This window comes from Scyliorhinus torazame, chromosome 10 (genome assembly GCF_047496885.1).
Source record: "Scyliorhinus torazame isolate Kashiwa2021f chromosome 10, sScyTor2.1, whole genome shotgun sequence".
NCBI classification, from domain to species: Eukaryota; Metazoa; Chordata; class Chondrichthyes; order Carcharhiniformes; family Scyliorhinidae; genus Scyliorhinus; species Scyliorhinus torazame.
In genome coordinates this window covers 113,786,386-113,807,208 of record NC_092716.1, presented here as the reverse complement: position 1 = coordinate 113,807,208, position 20,823 = coordinate 113,786,386, and the positions used below count along the sequence as shown (strand labels likewise).

Here is a 20,823-nt window from a genome sequence, read left to right as displayed (position 1 = left end):
GGACTTTGAACACAGATTGTAAGACTACTTTCTCTTGCCAGTGCAAACATTTGTGTTCCTGCAGGACGCAATTGTGTCAGGCCGTGGCTTAGTTATATTGGATTAATGCTCTTCTGAGGTCAGTGGTGCAGACACTTTGATTTTGATTCCCGCTCTCAGTCTTTCCCTGACTGGATCATAGCTCCCTTGGGCTCAGTTTCTTTCAGTGTTTTAATTGAGCTCAGAAGACTATCAGTAACTACAAGTAACGTCTTCCCCACTCACTCAGTATCTATAAATCTCTGATTCTGTGGTTCAAGCTCTAGTTTCTGACTTGACTACGTCATGGTAGGATAATAAATCAGTGTATGGACAGCACGGTGCACAGTGGGTAACACTGTTGCTTCACAGCATCCGGGTCCCAGGTTCGATTCCCGGCTTGGGTCACTGTCTGTGCAGAGTCTGCACGTTCTCCCCGTGTTTGCGTGGGTTTCCTCCGGGTGCTCCGGTTTACTCCCACAAGTCCCGAAAGAAGTGCTGTTAGATAATTTGGATATTCTGAATTCTCCCTCTGTGACCCGAACAGGCGCCAGAATGTGGTGACTTGGGGCTTTTCGCAGTAACTTCATTGCATTGTTAATGTAAGCCTACTTGTGACAATAAAGATTATTATCCTTGTGTGGAATGAAAAACCTACCCTACTTTTCTTTTGCTGGTCTATGCAATGACAGTAACTAATTTTAAACTTTGCTGATGGGATGGATTCATCATCACATGAAAAGGAAAAAAGATCCTTTATTTTCTTAAGAAGAAAGTGGACATAGCCTCGTTACAGAAAGTCACTTGGATGACAAGGAGCACTTAAAATTAAGCTGGGAATAGGCGGAGCAGGTCGTTTTTGCTTCTTTTTCAATGCGCAGTAGGGGTGTGGCAATCATGGTCAACAAGAATGTCCCCTTGAAAGTGGAGAACTGAGTTCAGGATAAGAGTGGCAAGTATGTGATTGTTAAGGGGTTAGTACACAGAGAAACTGTCTCAATAATGAATGTGTATGACCCACCAAAGTTTGTCACTAAGGCCTTTCTGGACTTTGCAGAGTTGGCCACAGCTAACTCTTTTGTGGGTGGTGCCTTTAGTTGTCATCTGAACCCCTTGATGGACAAGCTCCTGGTCACAAGCTCCCACCCTACAGGTTAGAGCACTGGCCTCGGCATGTGAGGAAATGGGATATCTGGACGCGTGGAGGACTTTGCATCCCAAAGATAGAGATTTTACTTTCTTCTCAGCCTCTCATTGGTATCACACACTAGAATTGACATTTTTGTTCCCTGGACTATCCCACATCCGGTCTCCTCTTGTTCTATAGGTCGTATTGTAATCTCTGACCGTGCTCCAGTTTTCCTGAAATGTTTGCTCAAGGGCTTGCCCCCCGCCCCCGGACTCGATCATGGCGGTTTGACACCTCCCCCCTTGAGGATAAATCCTTCACATTTTAAGAAGGGGTTTGAGGTTTTTTACTCCGTTAGTTCTGCTTCTGATGTCGCTCCTTCAAATCTGTGGGAGACGTGTAAGGCCGATGTTGGGCTGGTTATTTCTTACACTGCCAACGAAAGGCGGAAAATGTTAGGGTGCTAGCATCGGTTGGAGGTTTGTTTGGCTGAGGTCAAGCAGAGGTATGGGAGGGCTCCTAATAAGCAATTGTTGAAGGAGGTTAATACAGCTCGGGTGACTCTTGGTTCCTTATTGATGCAGCAGGCCGGGAGAAGCCTAAACCTGGCAAAGCAAAAACTGTATGAGTTTGGGAATAAGCCGAGTAAGTACTTGGTCTGTTTGACTAAGAAGAAGGCTGACTCTAGGCCTATCCCCTCTGTACGTTGTTCGGGGGAGGAGGGAGGTCAATAAAGACTAGGGAGATTAATGGGACGTTTAGGGATTTTGATGCTGAGTTATATATGTCAGGTCAGTCGGCTGATGTGATGACAGGCATGGGACATTTTTTCTCTTCCCTTGGGCTCCCTGTGGCTTTGAAGGATGCTCGTTTGGTCCTCAATGCACTTATCTCTAAAGACGAGGTGGCAGTAGGCATTAAGGAGCTTCAATCGGGCAAAGCCCAGGGCCAGGTGGTTTTGGGTGAGCTTTACAGGGAGTTTAAGGATCTGTTAATATAGCCACTGGTGGGTACATACTGTTATTTCTTTGAGACAGGTCTGTTGCCATCCACACTCTGGGAGGTAACGTCTCAATTGTGAAAATGGGCAAAGATATATAGGAATGTGCCTCTTACAGACCAATCTCTCTTCTCACTGTTGATTTGAAGTTGTTGTCTAAGGTTTCGGCAAGGCGGTTAGAGGGAATCCTTCTTACGATTGTTCGGGAGGACCAGACTGGGTTTATAAAGGGCAGGTTCTCCAGTAATAATGTTAGAAGATTGTTGAATGTGGTCCAGGCTTTCCAGAAGAGGGCACGGGACTGACTGTGATCTCCTTGGATACAAATAAAGCCATTGATCGGCTTGAGGGGAATTATCCGATGTATATCATAGAATCATAGAATTGCTACAGTACAAAAGGAGGAAACCCACGCAAACACTGGGAGAACGTGCAAACTCCACACACACAGTCACCCAAGGCCAGAATCGAACCTGGGTCGCTGACACATAGAGGCTGCTGTGCTAACCACTGTGCCATCGTGCTGCCCTGTAGTTTTCCGCAATTCCATTGGTAAGATGGTGTAATTGCAGCACGACAAGTTAGAAGAGGCATTACAAATGCTAATTGTTATAAAAGAACATAACTACTAATAATGTATTACAACAGTTTAATTACTCTTAAATGAATGCAATATTGAAGTGAATTTGAATACATTTCTAAAGAAAGTTATTGCTGAAACACGTTTTCTCATGGATTTCCAGTTCCGTGTGGGCACATGTGGAAATGGGCCCCCCTGATCCCATCCTGGGTGTTACCGAAGCCTTCAAGCGAGACAGCAACCCCAAGAAAATGAACCTGGGCGTTGGTGCATACCGTGATGACAACGGCAAGCCGTACGTGTTGAGCTCTGTCAGAAAGGTGAGTCGGATGTAGCCTCCTTGTTTTTAAAATGATTAATTGTGGAGAAATCCAGAACTTCTCATGTATTATCCAGGAATCAACGAACAATAGGCACAGAAAGAGGCAATTCAGCTCATCGGGTCTGAGAAACCCCATCAAAGAGCTGTCCAGTTGGTCCCACTGCTAGGCTCTCCCCATATTTCTGCAATTTTAGTATTCATAGAATCTCTACAGTGCAGAAGGCAGCCATTCGGCCCATCAAAACACCACCTAACGTTTTGGACACTAAGGGGCAATTTAGCATGGCCAATCCACCTAACCTGTACATCCTTGGACTGAGGGAGGAAATCGGCGCTCCCAGAGGAAACCCATGCAGACGCAGGGAGAAAGTGCAAACTCCACACAGACAGTCACCCGAGGCCAGAATTGAACCCGGGCCCTTGGTGCCATGAGGCAGCAGTGCTAACCACCATCGTATGAGGCTGGAACAGGCTGAGGTTTGGTGCCCATCACATTGGGCCTATTGGTATCTGTTGTCTAGGGCATTGAACTCACGCTGCTGGCCTTGTTCTGCATTACAAGCCAGCTGTTTAGCCCACTGTGCTAAACCAGCCCCTGATAATCTGACCCAGATAATCTGCTTTGTGATTATTGAAGGATAAATTTTGACCAGGACATTGAGGAAAACTCACCTGCTCTTCTTCCAAATGCTGTTATGAGATCTTTTATTGTCCACCTGAGAGGACAGATGGGGTTTCAGTTTAATGTCTCACCTGAAAAACGGCAGCTATGTTTGCGGCCAACACTGTGCATGTGCAGTGCTACTATTTCTCCGCCGTGTTTACTGTTTTGCAAACTCTCACAGCAACTCTCACAGCAATGCGCGCATTGTATCAGACTGGCTGCAGAGTGGGTGCCATGCTGTTTGAATGTTCTTAGAGGAAATGTAATTATTTAATAATTTTTCTGCTATTCATATGTAGTTGTAAAATATTAAAAAGCTGATATTGAGATGCATACATTTTGTGCCTACAAAATCCATGTTTTGGGTGCAACAGAGTGACATCTGCACTATCAGTGCACACAGACGGCCAGATTGTGTTAGCAAGGAGATACTGGAAAGACAGCACCTCTGTCAGTGCAGCATTCCTTCCATACTGCACTGGCTGTCAACATTGATTTTGTACTCTTGACCTGAAATGGGACTCCAACTGGAACCTTGTTGTTCAGAGGCAAGAGGGCTACCAACTGAGCCATGACCGAAAGGTGCCCCACACAATGCCCGACATTTCCAGAACTGATATGTATTCTGATTTTTGACATTCTCACAGGCTGAGGCACAAATTGCAGCAAAGAAGATGGACAAGGAATACCTCCCTATTGGTGGTCTGGCAGACTTCAACAAGGCCTGTGCGGAGTTGGCTCTAGGAGACAACAATGACGTGATTAAGAGTGGAAGGGTAAGGAGCTGCTATTTCTAGTAGATGGGAGTTGGCTAACAAGCATAAAGATGGGTGGCAGTATCCCTAGAACACTGAACTGAATGAATGGAACTGCTAACGAGGACTTTAAGATAGATAAATAGACCTATTGGATGAGGAAAATGTGGCCTTTCTATACAACAGAAGGATTTCCTTTATCAAAGCTGGGTACTGGTTTAAGTCTGATTTTTATCCAATTAATATGAAACCATTAATAATCCAGCAATGACCCTCAGAACCAGTGTTCTTGCCAAGAGCAATTTAAAATGAAATGAAAAATGAAAATCGCTTATTGTCACAAGCAGGCTTCAAATTAAGTTACTGTGAAAAGGCCCTAGTCGCCACATTACAGCGCCTGTTTGGGGAGGCTGGTACGGGAATTGAACCGTGCTGCTGGCCTGCTTTTAAAGCCAGAGATTTAGCCATGTGCTAAACCAGCCCCAGATATGTGTGCCGTGTTAAACAGTGAGCTGTGTGGGTAGAGGCTGGCTACAGGACTGAGCATTAAATCCCAAAGTGTGACTGCCTGGAGAGAGTGTGGGATAACCTGCAGCTATGATTGGAAGAACAGTGAACGGGAGAGAGAGTATCTGTGATTGGAGGAACCATGAACGGGAGAGAGGGTATCTGTAATTGTAGGAATGATGAACAAGAGAGCGGGAATCTGTGATTGGAGGAACAGTGAACGGGAGTGAGAGAATTTGTGATTGGAGGAACGGAAATTGCAGAAGAGGGAATCTGTGATTGGAGGAACTATGTGCAGCAGCAAGGGATATTGTTTGAAGGCGCTGCATGTGGAGGAGAGAGAATGTAATTGGAGGAGTGGTGTGTGGGAGAGTTGGAATGAGTGATTGGAAGAGTGGTGTGTGGGAGAGTTGGAATGTGTGATTGGAGGAGTGGCGTGTGAGAGAGAGGGAATGTGTGATTGGAGGAGTGGCATATGGGAAAGAGGAATTGTGTGATTGGAGGAGTGGCATGTGGGAAAGAGGGAATGTGTGATTGGAGGAGCGGCATATGGAAGAGGGAATGTGTGATTGGAGCAGCGGCGTGTGGGAAAGAGGGAATGTGTGATTGGAGGAGTGGCGTGAGGGAATGTGTGATTGGAAGAGCGGCATATGTGAGAGGGAATGTGTGATTGGAGGAGTGGCGTGTGGGAAAGAGGGAATGTGTGATTGGAGGAACAGTGAACGGGAGTGAGAGCATTTGTGGTTGGAGGAACGGAAAGTGCAGAAGATGGAATCTGCTTGGAGGAACTATGTGCAGCAGAAAGGGATATTGTTTGAAGGCGCTGCATGTGGAGGAGAGAGAATGTGTAATTGGAGGAGTGGCGTGTGGGAGCAAGGGAATGTGTGATTGGAGGAGTGGTGTGTGGGAAAGAGGGAATGTGTGATTGGAAGAGTGGTGTGTGGGAAAGAGGGAATGTGTGATTGGAAGAGTGGTGTGTGGGAAAGAGGGAATGTGTGATTGGAGGAGTGGCGTGTGGTAAAGAGGGAATGTGTGATTGGAGGAGAAGTGAGCTTTTTGAGTTTGGGTGGGGGATGTTGTGCACCCAGAATTGAGCAGAGGGTGGTAAGAAGAGCGGAAGATGAGGAGCTGGACAAGGACTATGTTTCAGAAACTGCAAGTGTTCTGGATTCGGTAGCGAGATGGGACATCATTGTGAAAATTACCCAATAGTTAGTTACCCAGTTGGGAAGAGACTGATCTGGATAAAACTAACCAGACACACCGGGCGGGATTCTCCGCTCCCGCGCCGGTTGGGAGAATCACCTGGGTCGCCAAATTTTCCTGCGACGCCGGTCCGACGCCCTCCCGCAATTCTCCCAAGCGGCGAGAACGGCCCCGTCGAGTTCCGTGCGGCGCAGGCCGCAGAATCGCCCGAGACACCCAAAATGGCGATTCTCCGGCAACCCTGCTATTCTCAGGCCCGGATGGGCCGAGCGGCCAGCCCAAAACGGCGGGTTTCCCCCGGCGCCGTCCACACCTGGTCGCTGCCGGCGGGAACAGCGCGGGAACACTGGGAGGGCGGGGCGGGGGGATCCTGCACGGGGGGGGGGGCTCAAATGGGGTGTGGCCCGCGATCGGTGTCCACCGATCGTCGGGCCGTCCTCTCTGAAGGAGGACCTGCTTCCGCAGCCCCGCAAGATCCGTCTGACATCTTCTTACGGGGTGGACTCGGAGAGGACGGCAACCACGCATGCGCGAGTGACGCCAGTAATGCGGCGCCGGCCGCGTCATGTATGCGGCACCGCCTTTGCGCGGCGCCAAGGCCTGGCGCGCGTAAATGACGCGGCGCCGCTCCTAGCCCATTATCGGGCCCTGAATCGGTCGGGATAGGGGCTGTTTCGCGCCGTCGAGGTTCACGACGGCGCGAACACTCTGCCTCCATTTCGGAGAATCCCGCCCACAGTGTCAGTATTAGATCGAGAGGCGGGTGAGCTCAGGCTTGGGGCAGATGGATGAGATTGAATGATAGGGCAACATGATATCTGAGCTACTGGAAGCTTGGTAATAACATTGTACCGTCAATGCTGAATTACTGTAGTGTGTGTTGAGACAGTTCTTCTGCGGCGATAATTTAAGGGAAAGAAACCTCAGAAAGTAAATATGTGCGATTTGGTAGAGGGGTTCTTTATAGTCTGCAGAAAACAGCAACTGAATTGGCCAAGTAGAGCCTTCCCTCATCCTGTGCTTAGCCATGCCCCTGACTGTTGATTTGGTGACAGTGGCTTAATAAATATCTGATCATGCTGATTTTATCTGGCCATGTGCCATTAGAAACATGGGTAATTTACAGTACAAATTCAGCCCATCATGTCTCTGCCAGCTACTGGTTGAAACTAACTGTTTTTATATTTCTAGCTAGCTTACTCTCCTACTCTAATTTCTCCCTCCTTTTTTATATCATACTTTGCTCAGTTCTAAAACCTCTGACTTACCACTGATCTTTTTTTTCTTTCAAATTGAACTGTCTGAAACTTATTTAGTTAGCCACAGGTGGTGCATCCTTCTCCCAGAGAGTGTCCCAATTTAATATATATTTGCCCAGTTATAGAATATTTCCTTAAATGTGTGCACTGTTTCTCTTCTGTCCTATCATTTAAACTATTGTTCCACTTCACTTTTGCCAACTCTCTCCTCATCCCCTTGTAATTGCCTTTATTTAAGTTTAAGATACTAGTCTTAGACCCACACTTCTCACCCTTCTCTCACTCATTAGAAATTCAATAATGTTATGATCACTGCTACCAAGAGGATCCTTTACACTACATTGATTAATTAAAGCTGCCTCATTGCACATTGCCAAGCCTAGAATAACCTGCTCTCTGGTAGACTGTAGAATGTGCTGGTCTAAGAAATTGTCCTGGCTTATTACCTTTGACTCATTACCTTGCCGTGCCCTGAAACACGGCACAGTGGTTAGCACTGCTGTCTCACAGTACCAGGAACCTGGCTTTGATTCTGACTTTGTGTGACTGTGTGGAGTTTGCGCATTCTCCCCGTGTCTGCGTGGGTTTCTTCCGGGTGCTCTGGTTTCTTCCCACAGTCCAAAGATGTGGAGGTTAGATGGATTGGCCATGCTCATTGCCCTTTAGTGTGAGGTGTGAATGAAGTCCTGGTATGGCCCCCACTTTCCCCAGTACTGGTACCAGTGCCCAATGAAGCAAAATCCATTTCTCCCACACCAATATTTGAGTGCATTTAATTCACTCATCTCACTTACCCTACGCCAACATGCTTGTGGTTCAGGTAATATGTAGAGAATAATACCTTTGACTTTGTGCTTTTTAATTTAGCGCCTTGCTGCATATATTTTGTCTGAGAACCTCTTTCCTTGTTCTGTCTATGTCTTTGGTACCTATGTGCTCCGAGACAATGAATCCTTCCCCTTCCACTGAAAGTTCCTGTCCAGTCCCGATCAATGTCTTAAATCCTGGCACCAGGCTGACAATGCAACTTTCTGGACACTTGCTTCCAGCTACCAAAATAAATACAGTGAATGTTTTGGCTTTGTCACCCTTTCAGCCAGTGAGTTTCAGATCCCCCACCCTCTGAGTGAAAAACATTTCTCCTCGGTTCCCCATAGAATCCTACAGGAGGCCATTTGCCCCATCATGTCTGCACCAATGCTCTGAAACAGCACCCTCCCTAGTCCCAATTCCCCGCCCTACCTTCATCCCCTGCCCTATCCCCATAACCCTACCTAACCTACACATCTTTGGACACTAAGGGGCAATTTCGCATTGCCAATCCACCTAACCTACACATCTTTGATCTTTGGACCGTGGGAGAAAACCTGGAAGGCACGTGGACATGGGGAGAACGTGCAAACTCCACACAGTCACCCAAGGCCAGAATTGAACAGGGTCCCTGGTGCTGTGAGGCAACAGTGCTAACCACTGTGCCACCATGCCGCCCCTACTTCAATTTACTTCTACTTGATTTTTCTGGTGATTATTGAGGAGAAAATATTAACCAGGACTTTGGGCTTCCTCACCCAAACGACAGTACTTGTAACATTGCAATACTTCCTCAGAATCTTGTGACGCACCAGCAAAGTGTTAACAGCTGAATCAAGCTGACACCACCAGTGAAAGCAGCTTGCGTTTATTTAAGCAGCTTTAATGGAGAAAATAAATCCGAGGCCCTTCATGGTATAAAGAAAAAATGGATGCCAAGACAAACAAGGAGATATTAAAAAAGAACGCTCAAGAGCTTGGTGAAAGCGATGGGCGTTAAAGAACATGTCACAGCAAAGGAGGAAAGTTTTAAACCACTTGGGTGACAGGGTATGCATAGGAAACCAGAGTGATAGAAATGGAGATTAGTGGGAATGTGGTGGTGTAGCACCGACAAAAGTTATAGAGACATTAATTTTAGACGCAAGACTATGAATTTCAAGCATTCGACAGCAGGTCAGTAAGGACAGGGTTATTAGAATGCCACAGGGTTATGGATGAGCTGACATTTGCAAAGAATGAAGGATGTGAGGCTTTCCAGTATTATCTCCGAGGTGCCAAGAGTTGTGTAAGAGCAACTGGATGTCTCTGTGCTGTGGAGAAAGTATGGAGATGTTTTTGTGTTTCAACCTAGTGATAAATCAGCAGTGAGTCAATTCTTGGGGGCAAGTGCGCCTCAGGTATATAGCCGCCTAGGATGAATGCTGCACATACAGTTCACTGCTGCATTTATTGTCTCTATGATGTACCTGTACATGTTACAATCTCAATATTTCTCCATAGAATTGGGCCCCTGTGTAGTTGAAGATGCTTTCACCCACAATATTAATCGGCCCTCAAATCCAAACTACTTCTTGTAATCTCACTGCCTCAGATTTGGCTGTTCAGTACTAAATGTGACCATAGTTGCTCCCTACCCATAGGCTTCTCATGCACATTGTTCATAGAATTTACAGTGCAGAAAGAGGCCCATCGAATCTGCACCGGCTCTTGGAAAGAGCACCCCACTTAAGCCCACACCTCCACCCTATCCCCGTAACCCTACAAACCCCATCTAACCGAAGGGCAATTTAGCATGGCCAATCCACCTAACCTGCACATCTTTGGACTGTGGGAGGAAACTGGAGCACCTGGAGGAAACCCACGCAGACACGGGGAGAACGTGCAGACCCCGCACAGATAGTGACCCAAGCTGGGAATCGAACTTGGAACCCTGGAGCTGTGAAGCACTGTGCTAACCACTGTGCTGACGTTATTCTGAATGTTTGGCCAACGCAAAGTCTGTAATTAATGTTGTGCTCTATTTTGATTTCAGTATATCACTGTGCAGACCATTTCAGGAACTGGTTCTCTGAGGATTGGTGCCAATTTTCTGGTGAGTGGCATGCTGTCTACTGGAACATAGTTCACGTTGCTGCTTTAGTGTTAACTCCTCTGAACTTGCCTTTCTCATTTCTCCTATAATGCAGATACAGTGTACAGCCTTTCTCCTCACTCTGTTAACACCAAGGTTTGTTGCATTGCTTCTTATGCAGACAGATTATTTCCCCAGGACTTCCGAACTGTGGCAATCCTTACCTCTGTTTGTCTTTCCTTCTTCCTACAGTCTTCAGCATTCTACTATTTATGATTGTCTTGGCTGTATCCATATTTACCTTGTGTCTGTCATTCCTTTTAGCCTTGGGTTGCATCCTACACCTGTGGCCCCTTGATCCTTCAACTTGGGTTTCATGGGGGGGGGGGGGTGGGAGGCGGTGGTGGTTTCCAAACTTTTCAGAGAGAAGTGGGTGTGTTTAATGCTCTGCTTAGAGGGGAATGTTCAGCCACTTGCCCCTCCACCCCAAGCTGAAAAGGAGAGAAATAATGCAGAAGTTAACAAACATACAGTTTGGGAGTGAGAGAGAACTGTGGGTCTCCTGTAGGTACGAGGAAGCCATTCACTTGGGATAATCGGAAATCTCTGCATTTCTGGATTGATTTGATCAAGTATTGTGACGTGAAATAACAGTAAGAAGTCATTTTAATTTGAAGCATTTGGCATGTCTGATTATCACAACTGAGTGACTATTTTGACATCTGAAAGTTGGATATTTGCTCATTGGGACCAGTCAGTTGATCGCTGCCTAAACTGACTGCTACATAACTCCAGTGCTTTGGTCATGTGAACAATTCCGAGAAAATGTAGTGCTCTGTTGGGTGTGTTCAGTAAGATCCTATTTTAATGATTCTTACGAACGTAAGAGAGTTGGCCCCTGGAGCCTACTTTCAGTAAGATCATAGCTGATCCAATAGTGGCCTTAACTAAACTGTCCTGCTGCACAGCTCCCCCCCCCCCCCCCAATAACCCCTGACGATCAATAGCCTGTCCAAATTGGCCTTGAATATATTCAGTGATCCAATTTCCACTGCTTTCTGGGGTAGAGAATTCCAAAGTTAAACAACCCACTGAGCCAAGAAATACCTCCGTCTTAAATGAGTGACCCCTTATTTTAAAGTTGTGCCCCCCAGCTCTAGATTCCCCTTTGAGGATAAACATCCTCTCAGCAGTCCCCCAAGAACCTTCTATGTTTCACCAAGATAACCTTTCATTCTTCTAAACTCCAATGAGTATAGGCCCAGCCTGATCAACCTCTTCTCATAAGACAACACCTTCACCCCAGGAATCAGTCCAGTGAACCTTTTTTGAACTGCCTCCAATGCAAGTATCGATTCAGTTCTCTTCCCACGCCTGGTGATGCACTAAGGCGGGCTTTTGTCTTTCTATAGCTAGTTATTCCTGGAACTGGTCGCTAGTCTGTCACCAGAGGGGCGCCATTCTGCATCAAGCATGGCTGTCCAGGAGTGTCCTGCTCTTACACCAGCCATTGGCGTGTTGGAAGGATTGTGCAGGTTGACACTCGACATGTTTGACCACATTAAGAACGCACCTTCCTTTGCCATCAAGTCCTAGGGTGGGACTCAAACCCAAAGCTTCTAGCTCAGAGACAGGAATGCTACTTACTGCGCCACAAGAATGCAAGTATTTACCCCTTCTTAAATAAGAAGATCGGAACTCTTCCCACCCCTATTTTCCTTCCTCCAATGTTTTTTAATAAAATGTTTGTGATTTGTTCTGCAACATCAATGGTAAGATTGATGTACAAAAGAGTAAAGCAGGAGGTTACCTGTTTGGTGTGGGGTGGGGGAGGTGGGGTGGGGGGGGGGGGGGGGTGGTTGGCGGTAGGGGATAGAGGATAGAGGAGAAGAGTACAGTAATAACACTCCAACTATAATATGTAGCATTGGTGCTTTCTTCTGCCTTGCAGCAACGGTTCTACAAGAACAGCCGAGAGGTCTATCTGCCCAAACCATCCTGGGGCAACCACACACCTATCTTCAGGGATGCTGGCTTGGAAGTCAAAGGTTACCGCTATTATGATCCGAAGACTTGTGGTTTTGACTTTGCAGGGGCACTAGAGGACATTTCAGTGAGTGTGCTTTAGAGCCAGTTCTTGGATATAAGGCTGGTGAGATCCGAATAATATATTCTTGTAAGATTTTTGTGATGTATGCATGTTTATAAAATATATATACTTCAATGTAGCTTAATTGGAAAAAAGCATTGATAATGCAGTCCAATGTTATTGATTCCAAAAATGGATTTCATTGTTGGTGACATCTGCCTGAAACTAGCTAATGGAATTTTGTGAACTTATTGATTCCTGGTAAATGGGATTGCCTAGGTAACAGTTCAGGGTTTTTTTCTTAATTTGCGTGAGGAGAAGGGCAGCACGGTGGCGCAGTGGCTAGCACTGCTGCCTCACGGCGCCAAGGTCCCAGGTTCGATCCCGGCTCTGGGTCACTGGCCGTGTGGAGTTTGCACATTCTCCCCGTGTTTGCGTGGGTTTCGCCCCCACAACCCAAAGATGTGCAGGGTAAGTTGGTTGGCCATGCTAAATTGCCCCTTAATTGGAAAAAATAATTGAGTACTCTAAATGTAAAAAATAATTTGGTTGAGGAGTTTGTAAAGCTTTATCACTTACCTTCTGTACTAGCATGGTCAAGAGGAAAAGAGAGCTCTCAGGCTAATCCGTGTTTATCAGCCATTAACAAAAGCCTCTTCATGAGCTGAAATTGTGCTCCCTTATGATTCATGATGACTGTACAACCTCAAACCATCTTTGAACACAAAGACAGTCTCTTACTGCAATGACGGGTGCTTTTCATACTCTCTATTTACTCACATAAAGACAGATCAGGAATTCTCATTTGTTGGATGGGGTGAGGCCTGGGACCCCTATAATGAAGGAGAAAATAAACTTGAGGAGATGGTGCTAAATTATTTTGTATAGCATATGTTGGTTCATACTAACTTGATACATTTTTTTCAGGAAGTAACGAGGAGGATCGATGTGGATGTTATCCACATGGATTTCAGTTAGGCATTTGGGAAAATGGTCAGAAAAGTGAGATCTCATGGGATACAGAGGATGGTGGCAGGTTGGATCCAAACTTGGCTCAGTGACAGGAAACAGAGGGTAATGGTTGATGGATGTTTCTGTGAATGGAAAACGCTTTCCAGTGGTGTTCCACGGGGCTCAGTAGGGCCCTTGCTCTTTGAAATTTGAAGATGACACAAAAGTTGGCTATGTAGTTGATAGTGAAGAAGATAACTGTCCACTCCAGAATGTTTTGGGTTAGTGGTTAAAGAAGTGGCAAGTGGAATTCAGTCCGGACCAATGTAAGGTAATGCATTTAGGAAGGGCAAACACAAAGCAAGGAAAGACTCTATAAACGGGAAAGTATTGAGAGGGATTGAGGAAGTGAGAGACCTTGGAGTGCATGTCCACCATAAGACCATAAGACAAAGAAGCAGAATTAGGCCACTCGGCCCATCGAGTCTGCTCCGCCATTCAATCATGGCTGATATTTTTCTCATCCCCATTCTCTTGCCTTCTCCCCATAACCCCTGATCCCCTTATTTTTTTTTAAAAATATATTTTATTCAAGATGTTTTGGCCAAACATAACAGTACATAGTTTTTCTTTTAAACAACAATAAAGCACTATAAATAACAGTGGCCAGTTTTAAACAAGTAAATAAATAATATATAAACAAAAACAAAACTAAATGGCAACTGCCTTGTCAAAAATAGTTACTCTCCAACGATACAATCCAACAGTCCAATATACATTACCTATAACAAATGTCTATACATATACAATGACATCCCTAAGAGCCTGCCCGGATCTCCCCCCCCCCCCTCCCCCCTGGGTTGCTGCTGTTGTTTTCCTTTTTCATTCCCTCTATCGTTCTGTGAGGTAGTTGACGAACGGTTGCCACCGCCTGGTGAACCCTTGAGCTGAACCCCTCAATACGAACTTTATCCGTTCTAACTTTATAAACCCTGCCATGTCGTTTATCCAGGTCTCCACGCCCGGGGGTTTGGCTTCCTTCCACATAAGCAATATCCTGCGCCGGGCTACTAGGGACGCAAAGGCCAAAACATCAGCCTCTCTCGCCTCCTGCACTCCCGGCTCTTCTGCAACCCCGAATATAGCCAACCCCCAGCCTGGCTCGACCCGGACCCCCACCACCTTCGATAGCACCTTCGCCACCCCCACCCAGAACCCCTGTAATGCCGGACATGACCAGAACATGTGGGTGTGATTTGCTGGGCTTCTCGAGCATCTCCCACACCTATCCTCTACCCCGAAAAATGTACTAAGCCGTGCTCCAGTCATATGCGCCCTGTGTAGAACCTTGAATTGTATCAGGCTTAGCCTGGCACACGAGGACGACGAGTTTACCCTACGTAGGGCATCAGCCCACAGCCCCTCCTCAATCTCCTCCCCCAGCTCTTCCCATTTCCCTTTCAGCTCATCTACCATGATCCCCTCCCTCGTCGCTCATTTCCCTGTATATGTCCGACACCCTACCATCCCCCACCCATGTCTCTGAGATCACTCTATCCTGCACCTCCTGCGTCGGGAGCTGCGGGAATTCCCTCACCTGTTGCCTCGCAAAAGCCCTCAGTTGCATATACCGAAATGCATTCCCTTGGGGCAACCCATATTTTTCCGTCAGCGCTCCCAGACTCGCAAACGTCCCATCTACGAACAGATCTCTCAATTGTACTACCCCAGTTCTTTGCCATGCTCCAAATCCCCCATCCATTCTCCCCGGAACAAACCTATAGTTATTTCTTAACGGGGACCGCACCGAGGCTCCCGTCCTTCCCCCATGCCGTCTCCACTGCCCCCAAATTTTTAATGTTGCCACCACCACCGGGCTTGTAGTATATTTCTTCGGTGAGAACGGCAACGGTGCCGTCACCATTGCTTGTAAGCTGGTCCCCTTGCAGGACGCCCTCTCCAATCTCTTCCACGCCGCTCCCTCCCCTTCTCCCATCCACTTACACACCATTGAAATATTGGCGGCCCAGTAATAATCATTTAGGCTCGGTAGTGCCAACCCCCCCCCCCCTATCCCTACTAAGCTGCAAGAACCCCCTCCTCACTCTCGGGGTCTTCCCGGCCCACACAAAACTCATAATGCTTTTCTCGATTCTCTTAAAAAAAAACCTTCGTGACCATCACCGGGAGGCACTGAAACACAAAGAGGAATCTCGGGAGAACCACCATTTTAACCGCCTACACCCTACCCGCCAGTGACAGGGACACCATGTCCCATCTCTTGAAGTCCTCCTCCATCTGTTCCACCAATCGTGTTAAATTAAGCCGGTGCAAGGTTCCCCAATTCTTTGCTATCTGAATCCCCAAGTATCGGAAGTCTCTTGTTACCTTCCTCCTCAGCGGTAAATCCTCTATTTCCCTGCTCTGCTCCCCCAGATGCACCACAAACAACTCACTTTTCCCCATGTTCAATTTATACCCCGAAAAATCCCCAAACTCCCCAAGTATCCGCATTATCTCTGGCATCCCCTCCACCGGGTCCGCCACATACAACAACAAATCATCCACATACAAAGATACCCGGTGTTCTTCTCCTCCCCTAAACACTCCCCTCCACTTCCTGGAACCCCTCAGTGCCATGGCCAGGGGCTCAATCGCCAGTGCAAACAATAACGGAGACAGGGGACACCCCTGCCTCGTCCCTCTGTAAAGCCGGAAATAATCAGACCCCCGTCCATTCGTAACCACACTCGCCATTGGTGCCCTACACAGCAACTGTACCCATCCGATATACCCATCTCCAAAGCCAAATCTCCCCAGCACCTCCCACAGATAATCCCACTCCACTCTAACAAATGCTTTCTCGGCATCCATCGCCACCACTATCTCCGCTTCCCCCTCTGGCGGGGGCATCATCATTACCCCTAGCAACCTCCGTACGTTCGTGTTCAGCTGTCTCCCCTTCACAAACCCAGTTTGGTCCTCATGAACCACCCCTGGGACACAGTCCTCTATCCTCGTCGCCATTACCTTGGCCAGAATTTTAGCATCCACATTTAAAAGAGAAATGGGCCTATAGGACCTGCATTGCAGCGGGTCTTTTTCCTTCTTTAGGAGGAGCGATATCTTTGCCTCTGACATAGTCGGGGGCAACTGCCCCCTTTCCCTAGCCTCATTAAAGGTTCTCGTCAGAAGCGGGGCCAGCAAGTCCATATACTTCCTATAAAATTCCACCGGGAATCCGTCTGGTCCCGGGGCCTTCCCCGCCTGCATGCTCCCAATCCCTTTCACTACCTCCTCCATCTCAATCTGTGCTCCCAGTCCCGCCCTCTCCTGCTCCTCCACTTTAGGGAATTCCAGCTGATCCAGAAAGCACACCATTCTCTCCTTCCCTTCCGGGGGCTGAGACTTATATAATCTTTCGTAGAATACCTTGAACACCCCATTCGCTCTCTCCGCTCCCCGCTCCAGCTCTCCCTCCTCGTCTCTCACCCCCCCTATCTCCCTCGCTGCTCCCCTCTTCCTCAGTTGGTGGGCCAGCAACCGGCTCGCCTTCTCCCCATATTAATACTGTACACCTTGTGCCTTCCTCCATTGTGCCTCTGCATTACCCGTAGTCAACAAGTCAAATTCTACATGTAGCCTTTGCCTTTCCCTGTACAGTCCCTCCTCCGGTGCCTCCGCATATTGTCTGTCCACCCTCAAAAGTTATTTCAGCAACCGCTCCCTTTCCCTACCCTCCTGCTTTCCTTTATGTGCCCTAATAGATATCAGCTCCCCTCTAATCACTGCCTTCAACGCCTCCCAGACCACTCCCATCTGAACCTCCCCATTGTCATTAAGCTCTAAGTACCTTTCAATACACCCCCTCACCCTTAAACATACCCCCTCATCTGCCAATAGTCCCATGTCCATTCTCCAGGGCTGGTGCTGTTCTTTTTCCTCCCCTATCTCCAGGTCCACCCAATGTGGAGCGTGGTCCGAGATAGCTATGGCCGTGTACTCCGTCCCTGTCACCTTCGGGATCAGCGCCCTTCCCAAAACAAAAAAGTCTATCTGTGAATATACTTTATGAACATAGGAGAAAAACGAGAACTCCTTACTCCTAGGCCTGCTAAATCTCCAGGGGTCTACTCCTCCCATCTGCTCCATAAAGTCCTTGAGCACCCTAGCTGCAGCCGGCCTCCTCCCGGTCCTGGACCTCGATCTGTCCAGCCCTGGGTCCAGCACCGTATTGAAGTCTTCCCCCTATTACCAACTTTCCCGCCTCTAGGTCTGGGATACGTCCCAACATACGCCTCATAAAATTGGCATCATCCCAGTTCGGGGCATATACGTTCACTAGAACCACTGCCTCCCCTTGCAATCTGCCACTCACCATCACATATCTACCCCCACTATCCGCCACTATGGTCTTTGCCTCAAACAGTACCCGTTTCCCCACTAATATAGCCACTCCCCTGTTCTTTGCGTCTAACCCCGAATGAAACACCTGCCCCACCCATCCTTTGCGTAGTCTGACCTGGTCTATCAGTTTCAAATGCGTCTCCTGCAACATAACCACATCTGCCTTTAATTTCTTTAGGTGTGCGAGTACCCGTGCCCTTTTAATCGGCCCGTTCAGCCCTCTCACATTCCACGTGATCAGCCGGGTTGGGGGGCTCTTTACCCCCCCCCCCCCTTGTCGACTAGCCATCCCCTTTTTTAATCCAGCTCCTCACCCGGTTCCCACGTAGCCGTATCTCCCCCGACGGCGCCCTCCCGCCTCGACCACCCCACCCCGTACCAGCTCCCCCTTCTCCCCAGCAGCGGCAACCCAGTTAACCCCCCCCCTCCCCCGCTAGATCCTTTTCTAGCGTAATTGCACCCCCCATGTTGCTCCCAGAAATCAGCAAACTCTGGCTGACCTCGGCTTCCCCCCCGTGACCTCGGCCCCCACTGTGCGAGGCCCCCTCCTTCCTGCTTCCCTGTTCCCGCCATGATTACCATAGCGCGGGAACAAAGCCCGCGTTTCCCACTTGGCCCCACCCCTAATGGCCGGCGCCCACAATTCCTCATTCTCCCCCTCCCCCACGACATGGGGAAGAGAGAAAAGTTACAGGGTCGCAAGATTAACAACTTGAGAGATCATCCCTTCCCCCTTTTTCCCCCCCCTTCACCCCACGTAATCACCCCACCACTTTGTCCCAAACGTTCTTTTTCTGGCCCGCCTATTCCAGCTGCTCCTCCACAATAAATGTCCACGCCTCTTCTGCCGTCTCAAAGTAGTGGTGCTTCCCTTGGTGTGTGACCCACAGTCTTGCCGGTTGCAACATTCCAAATTTGACCTTCCTTTTGTGAAGCACCGCCTTGGCCCGATTAATACTCGCCCTCCTTCTCGCCACCTCCGCACTCCAATATTGATATACTTGGATCACCGCGTTCTCCCACCTACTGTTCCGAGTTTTCTTCGCCCATCTGAGGACCATCTCTCTGTCATTATATCGGAGAAATCTCACCACTATGGCTCGAGGTATTTCTCCAGCCCTCGGTCTTCGCGTCATAACTCGATAAGCTCCCTCCACCTCCAACATTCCCGTCGGGGCCTCCGATCCCATTAACGAGTGAAGCATCGTGCTCACATATGCCCCGACGTCTGCCCCCTCCGCACCTTCGGGAAGACCAAGAATCCTTAAATTCTTCCTCCTCGCATTATTCTCCAACACCTCCAGCCTTTCCACACACCTTTTGTGTTGTGCCTCGTGCATCTCTGTCTTCACCACCAGGCCCTGTATTTCGTCTTCATTTTCAGCGGCCTTTGCCTTCACGACCCGAAGCTCCTGCTCCTGGGTCTTTTGCTCCTCCTTTAGCCCTTCAATCGCCTGTAATATTGGGGCCAGCAGTTCCTTCTTCATCTCCTTTTTAAGTTCTTCCACACCGCCGCGGGAACTCTTGTTGGTCAGGGCCCCATACTAGACGGCCACCTTCCGACGCCATCTTGCTTTGTGCTTGCCTTCCTTGCCGCTGCTCTAGAGGATCCTCCGCAATCCGGCCACTTTCCTCTCCTTTTTCCACCTGTGTCCAGGGGGAATTCCCTTCTGGTTTACCGCACAGCGTTTTTAGCCGTTAAAATTGCCGTTGCGGCTCCTATTAAGAGCCCAAAAGTCCGTTCCACCGGGAGCTGCCGAAACGTGCGACTTAGCTGGTCATCGCCGCACCCGGAAGTCCCTGATCCCCTTATTAATCAAAGACCTATCTATCTCTGTCTTCAAAACAGTCAGTGATTTGGCCTTCACAGCCGTCTGCGGCAAAGAGTTCCACAGATTCACCACCCTCTGGCTGAAGAAATTCCTCCTCATCTCTGTTTTAAAGGATCGTCCCTTTAGTCTGAGATTGTGTCCTCTGGTTTTAGTTTTCCTACAAGTGGAAACATCCTCTCCACGTCCACTCCATCCAGGCTTCGCAGTATCCTGTAAGTTTCAATAAGATCCCCCCTCATCCATCTGAATTCCAATAGGTACAGACCCAGAGTCCTCAACCGTTCCTCATACGACAAGCTGTTCATTCCAGGGATCATTCTTGTGAACCTCCTCTGGACCATTTCCAAGGCCAGTACATCTTTCCTTAGATACGGGCTCCAAACTGCTCACAATATAATGGGGTCTGACCAGAGCCTTATACAGCCACAGAAGTACATCTCTGGTCTTGTATTCTAGCCCTCATGACATAAATACTAACATTGCATTTGCCTTCCTAACTGCCGACTGAACCTGCATGTTAACCTTAAGAGATTCGTGAATAAGGACTCCCAAGTCCCTGTGTGCTTCTGATTTCCTAAGTATTTCCCCATTTAGAAAATAGTCTATGCCTAAATTCCTCTTTCCAAAGTGCATAACCTCCCACTTTTCCACATTGTATTGCTTCTGCCATTTCATTGCCCACTCTCCAGCATGTCCAAATCCTTCTGCAGTCTCCTTGCCTCCTCAATACTACCTGTCCCTCTCAAGACCTTTGTATCATCTGCAAATTTAGCAACAGTGCCTTCAGTTCCTTCCAGATCATTAATGTATATCGTGAAAAGTTGTGGTCCCAGCACCGACCCCTGAGGCACACCATTAGCCACCGGCTGCCATCCTGAATAAGACTCCTTTATCCCCACTCTCTGCCTTCTGCCAGTCAGCCAATCCTCTATCCATGCCAGGATCTTACTCTTAACACCATGGGCTCTTAACTTATTTAACAATCTCCTATGTGGCACCTTGTCAAAGGCCTTCTGGAAATCGAAATAAACCACATCCACTGGATGTGGTTTATTTCACATCCTTTGTCTAACTTCCTTGTTACCTCCTCAAAGAACTCTATAACAGATTTGTCAGAAATTACCTCCCTTTGACAAAGCCTTGAAGGTGACAGGACAGGTGGACAAGGTGGTTAAGAAAGCATCTGGAATGCTTCCTTCGATTGGGCAAAATATTGAATA

General features: G+C 48.0%; 1 protein-coding gene across 1 annotated transcript in view; it reads left to right on the top strand.

The window, feature by feature from the left end:
* Positions 1-20,823, top strand: part of LOC140430872 (aspartate aminotransferase, mitochondrial-like) — a 56,723-nt gene that overhangs the window by 18,234 nt on the left and 17,666 nt on the right. The window contains exons 2-5 of the mRNA XM_072518635.1: positions 2,891-3,047; positions 4,361-4,489; positions 10,286-10,345; positions 12,276-12,437. Coding sequence (XP_072374736.1) covers positions 2,891-3,047; positions 4,361-4,489; positions 10,286-10,345; positions 12,276-12,437 — 508 coding nt within the window. The remainder of the gene's footprint in view (positions 1-2,890; positions 3,048-4,360; positions 4,490-10,285; positions 10,346-12,275; positions 12,438-20,823) is intronic.